General features: G+C 54.4%; 1 protein-coding gene across 2 annotated transcripts in view; it reads left to right on the forward strand.

Annotated features, from left to right (window-relative positions):
- HDGFL2 (HDGF like 2) overlaps positions 1–6,203 on the forward strand; it is a 21,193-nt gene that overhangs the window by 7,942 nt on the left and 7,048 nt on the right. For both annotated transcript variants that reach the window (XM_059388714.1, XM_059388713.1), the window contains exon 4: positions 2,152–2,343. In XM_059388714.1, the coding sequence (XP_059244697.1) occupies positions 2,152–2,343 (192 nt within the window). The remainder of the gene's footprint in view (positions 1–2,151; positions 2,344–6,203) is intronic.

Below are 6,203 nucleotides of genomic sequence, written 5' to 3' on the forward strand. Positions count from 1 at the left end.
TACAAGTAGGCAGAGAGGCAGGCAGAGAGAGAGAGAGGAGGAAGCAGGCTCCCCGCTGAGCAGAGAGCCCGATGCGGGACTCGACCCCAGGACCCCGAGATCATGACCTGAGCCGAAGGCAGCGGCTTAACCCACCGAGCCACCCAGGCGCCCTTTTTTTTTTTTTTTTAAGTAGGCTCCACACCCAACATTGGGCTTGAACTCACAAACCTGAGATCAAGAGTGGCATGCTCCACTGACTGAACTGGCTAGCTGCCCCACCCCCGAGAACTGATCATCTATCTATTTCTGTGGATTTGCACATTCCAGATATTTCACATAAAGGGAATCCTGTTTGGTCCTTCACCCTGCTTCTTTTCACTGAGCATGTTTTGGAAGTTCATCCATGCTGTAGCGTTCCTTTTTATGGCCGAGAAGCATTCCTTTCTGTAGCCGGCCCACGTTGTGTTTCTCAGTTTGTGGCTGTTCGCCTTGTTTGCAGATAATGTAGCTTTAAAAAGGTAATGTAGCTTTGGGGCGCCTGGGTGGCTCAGTGGATTAAGCCTCTGCCTTCGGCTCAGGTCATGCTCTCAGGGTCCTGGGATCGAGACCTGCATCGGGCTCTCTGCTGCGTCGGGAGCCTGCTTCGCCCCGCCCCTAACCCCTGCCCGCCTCTCTGCCTACTTGTGATCTCTGTCTATCAAATAAATAAATAAAATCTTAAAAAAAAAAGTTAATGTAGCTTTAAGGGAAAAAAAGAGGGAGAGAAATCAGTTATTCAGAAAGAGGTACCTTGGAATAACATGATCAGGTTTTACATGGGCTTAGCTGCACTGGGTGCCCCAGGACTGTCACAGCAGCCTCCCTCATGGCGCTTTGTAGCTGTGTTTCCCCTTGTCTGCCCTCTGTTAGGGCGTGGGCTCCCTGAGGACAGGGATGCTGTCTGGCTCGCATCTAGCTCCGGCCCTCAACACAGGGCCTCCTGGGCTGCGTGTTCCATGGCGTGCACTGAACGGAGTGATGGCTAAAAATGCCTGGGGCTCATATGTTTTCCTCCCATAAATGTCAGACATTCAGAACAAGTTCAGAAACTGGCCCCAGGGAGCTGTGGGGCCTGGCCATGGTTGTGCCATCTGCCAGGTCCCCTAGATCCTCCAGGACCCTGTATAAGCCCCAGCTGGCCCGCCAGCCTTTCTTCTGCCCCATCCTCTCTCAAGGTGCAGTGGCCACACTGACCTCACCAATGTCTGGGGGGAGCCTGCTCTCATGCCGTTGGCGGCTTTTCAGAATTTGTCTGGCCCCTGCCCCTTTGCATGTTTGGGACGACTCCTCAACTAAAATGTCACACCCTCCAAGGTTCCCCCCGACAAAACAACACTTCAGAATACTGCCACTTCATGCCCACCTCTTCCTGATCCCCCGGCACCCATGTACCGGTGCTGTCCTCTATCCCTGTCCCCAGAGTGTGACGTTATTCCGCTGCATGTCCCCTGTCGGCCTCTGCTCCAGGGCTGTAAGCCCCCAGGGGGCAGGGATCGCACTGGGCTCACCTGTGTGGACTCGAGGCCTGCCCTGCGCGGTGCCTGGCACAGGCCCTGACTCACCCCCGACTGAGTGCGTCCCGAGCCCGGCACAGGGCGAGCTGGGAAGGGGTGCCGTGTAAGCGTTCGTGTTTCCGTGGCTCTCGTTGCCTGAGCGAGCACACTGGGTGACACAGAAATCACAGTGCCTGGCAGCTCAGGCCTGGCAGTCCTGTGTTCATGGTGACGGGAGGGTGAATAAGAAAAGCCAGCTCTGGTGGCCTTCTGGCCAGTCTGGGCACTGTCTTCAGTATGTCACATCCCACTTCTGCCTCATCCTAGCCACAGCCCTGTGAGGCCAAAATGGCGCCATCCCCATTGCTCAGCTTGGGAAACGGAGGCACTGAGAGGCCAAGTTACTGGCCCAAGGTTTGATCTGTAACCCTAGCCCCCACTGCACGTGTCATCTCGCCTTCCAGCCTGCATTTTCGGAGCTTTCTGGGCTGCAGGTCCCCAATGTGGAAAGTGAGGAGGCCAGACCCAGACATTTGAGACCCCGCCAGGGGTTCTGTCCTCTGGGTCACCGTTCTGGTTGGGAAATGCACCCCAGGCTGATGGTGACTCGCTGTCTCTGCCCCCTCCTGCCCCCCAGCCGGTGAGTTCCTCTGACAGCGAGGCCCCTGAAGCCGACCCGGCAGGCGGGAGCGAGGACGACGAGGTCCGGGGGGTCATGGCCGTCACAGCTGTGACCGCCACAGCGGCCAGCGACAGGATGGAGAGTGACTCAGACTCAGACAAAAGCAGTGACAACAGTGGCCTGAAGCGGAAGGCCGCAGCCCTGAAGGTAGGAGTGGGGCAGGAGCTCCCAGCCTCGGGGGCAGCCCGCAGTCCAGCCTCCCTCTGGCCTTTCCTCCTTCCCCACGAGGCCTCTAGCAGCTTGCAGTCCCTGCCCTGCCTTGCTTGTTTTTAATGCACGGTTTTATCTGATATATTATTTATTTTTATTTGTTATTCTTGTACACGCGTCATCTTGTTAACTTTTGTAGTATTGCTCTGTAGATAGTACTGTTTCCACCTTGTAGATGATCATCTCAGGGAGGGCAGTGCACTTAGCGTGGCTCTCTAGTGTGAAGTTGAAATGCTGTCTTGTATTAACACGACCTTTTACTCAACACCAGCAGGACTGAACAGATACTCCCAGGACTGGAACGCAGGCACTTGCTCTTGGCTTTTCCCTCCCAGGAGCGTCCTAGCTGAAATTATGCCCTTAGCCTGAGTATGCAGTTAATTTTTCTGCATGTTTAACAAGCTTTTATTTTTAACATGCTTTTTAAAAATTGAGATACCATTCACATACCACAAAACTCCCTCTTTCAAAATACGCAGTTCACTGGTGTTAGTACATTTGCAGAGCTATGCAGTTACCACCACTGGTTAGTACCAGAACATTCCCTGACTTCAGAAGAAACTTTGTCCTGGCCATCAGTCATTCCCCCCAGCACCCCCCGAACCCCCTTCCCGTCCATGGATGAGTCTGGTCTGGACATGTCACACACGTGGACTCACAGCCCGTGTGGCCTTCTGTGTCTGATTCCCTCCCTGAGTGTCATGGGCTCAGGATCCGTCCCCAGGACAGCATGTGTTGGTGTCTTGCTCCTGTTCGTGGTGGAGAGACGCTCCCAGGGGTGTGTGCTGGACGTGTGTGTAGCCACTCATCGGTGGACGGACATCTGGGTTGTGTCACTCCAGCTGCCGTGAACGTACTGCCGAGCACGGTTGTGTGCAGATTTCTGTGGGGACAGGGGTGTTCGGTTCTCCTGGAGATACGCTCTTTCTTGCCTGTCTTTTGACTGCTTTTAAACATTCGGGAGCAGAATGAAAGGACTATGATTTATCATCAACTTCTTTGACATAGTAAGGCTTTCCTTTTATTATTTGTAAAAATAACATTTGCTTTCGGTTCCATTCGTAAGGATCAACCACGATTGTAAGTTGTAAGGTGTAAAAAGCGTGGAGAAGCTAGTGGAAAACGCCCACATTATGTGGGAGGGCTGCCATGCCGAGGACCGGACACACCCTGTCGTGTTTCTCCGTGGTCCCGCGTGTGCCTCACACATGGGGTGGCTGCGTGAGGCCCATTTCACACACTCTGTGTGTGAAATGCTGAGTGTTTCTTTGGCGTTACAGACAGTATCAAGTCGTGGTCTTCCGTGGTTGCGAGGTAGTATATGACGTGCGTGATCTCTAACCAATATGTTATGAAGAGTGCTGGGCATTTGGCTTTTTCCCATTTTCATGATATGGCGGCATCATTTTTTAACCCACTGAGCCACCCAGGCGCCCCTATATGGCGGCATCATTTTTTAAAGTTCCCCATCACCACTGTTTACAGTTACCGGGGACAAGGAACAGAAGCGTGTAGGAAACCACGCCCCCTCCCCCCACCCCCGGCCCCCGACGATGCCGCCCCTTAGAGGTAAATCCCTATTTGTCAGTCAGTACTTACTCAGATGGGGTTTTTTTGGGGACGGCTGGGGGGGACAGTTTTGCATTAAACAGGTCTAAGTTCTTACTACCACGCCAGGGAGAACTCGAGAGATGAAGAGACCATTTCCCTGGTAGCCCCGTGACACCAGCACGTCGCAGCTGTCGTGCACCCAGTCCGTGAGAGGCTGTGGTTTTCCTGCCAGGCCAGCTTTCTGGGTTTTTCTCTTCAGTTAACGTTAACTTGTTTGCGCGTTTCTGTGGCCCCACATGCTGCTCCTCTCATCGCTCCCTGGAACGGCTCCGAGGCAGACCCTGACCCCAGCCCCGAGCCCTGGCGGCTCATCCCCACCCCCAGGGGTTCTGTTCTCTCGGGGCTTCCAAGACTCGCTGCTCCGGGCCCCTCCCCACCACCTCCCCCTGCACCTCGCCTGTGGACATTGGGAGGGGGGGTGTCCCGGGTCATCTTCATCCCCGTGATTCCTGCCTTTTTGTCTGGGGAACCAGGCCATGTCCCAGCTTGAAACGCCCTGGAACTGCCTCAAGAGTTTTGACGGAACAGGAGCTGTCGTAACTGGATTCCCCAAGCGCCTGGGTTGCGAGTGCTGTCCTAGCGGGCTGGGAAGAGGCCACAGACCGCCTCTGCCCCAAGAGGGAGTGGGGAGTGTGCGGTGCACCGGGCTTGGGCTCGGCCGCCCGCGAAGTGGGGCCCGGCTCCGGACACAGCCGGCGCAGCCCTGCCGGTCTGGAGCCCTTCCCTGCCCGCTCAGCAGCCACGCCGTCTTCCGCGCACGGGGCTTCTTGCTTGCTGTCTCGTCTGTCCCTCCATCTGTTGCTCTTCCCACTGGCCTCATGGCGGCTTTCTGTGACTGCCGCCCCCGTAGAACAGTAACCTTAGATTCACACGGAATGTTTCAGTTTGCCTCTCCTGACTGGAGCGCACGGTGTGCGACCTTGTAGGGACCTTGTCTCTCACTGGTGTGTCACTAGTGGACAGGTGTGCCAGCCACCCTAACAGTAGCACGATCATTCCTGGACGCTGGAAGTCCGAGATCAAGGTGTCGGCAGGGCTCGTTCCTTCTGAGGACTCTCCTCGGCGGGCCTGCGCCCTCCCACCCTCGCATGCTTGTCCCTGCGTGTCCGTGTCCTGACCTCCTCCTCTTAGGACACGGGCCATACTGGATTAGGGCCCCCCCAGTGACATCGTTTTAACTTAATGACATTCTTAAAGATCCCTGTCCCCAAACCCTGTTTCCTTCTGAGGCCCTGAGGGTCAGGGCTTCACCGCAGGAATTTTAGAGGGACAGGGTATGGAGCAGGGGACATGCTTAGGTGACTGTTGTTATGAGAACCGATGCATTTCTTAGGTGTGACAAAGCAGAGGGGAGGTGTGATGTAACTCCACAGTCGCTGGCTAGAAAGACCCCGGTTGTCCCTCGTTGAGATGGGTCTTTAAAGCTCGGTTCTTTCTTTAAATTTTCTTTAAAAATTCTTCCGTTGGCTTCTCTTAGTGGATGTCAGGGAATGCGGGAACCCCGACACTGAATTCAGGCTGTATGCGTGCACGTGTGCTTCTGTATATTTTTATTTTTTTACTGAGGTGAAATTCACAGTAAAAAGTAGCCATTCTACAACGCACCGCTTAGCGGCATGGGGTTCATTCCCAGCAGGAATGTGCAGGCTTTGTGCAGCCTTAACCACTCTCTAGTTCCAGAATGCACATGTATGTTTTTCTGGGGAAAGCACACTTGGTTTGATTTTTCTAAATTGTGCTAAGGTACATGTAAAATTTGCTGTTTTAACCGCACAGCACAGTGTCATGAAGCCCACTCACACTGTCCTCCAGCCACCCCCACCTTCCGTCTCCAGAACTTTCCTTCTCCCCACACAGAGACTTTGTCCCCATGAAGCACAGACTCCCCACCCCCTGCCCCAGCCCCTACCCTCTCCTCTCTGTGTGGATGGGACTCCTCTGGGGACCTCCTGGAAGTGGGATCGTGCGGGATGGGTGCTTCTGGGTCTGGATTCTCTTACTGAGTGCAGTGTCCTCATGGTTCAAGATCCATGTTTTTTTTTTTTTTTTTTTTTTAAGATTTTATTTATTTATTTGACAGAGAGAGATCACAAGTAGATGGAGAGGCAGGCAGAGAGAGAGAGAGAGGGAAGCAGGCTCCCTGCTGAGCAGAGAGCCCGATGTGGGACTCGATCCCAGGACCCTGG

The sequence above is a fragment of the Mustela nigripes genome, chromosome 2 (assembly GCF_022355385.1).
Source record: "Mustela nigripes isolate SB6536 chromosome 2, MUSNIG.SB6536, whole genome shotgun sequence".
Lineage (NCBI taxonomy): Eukaryota > Metazoa > Chordata > Mammalia > Carnivora > Mustelidae > Mustela > Mustela nigripes.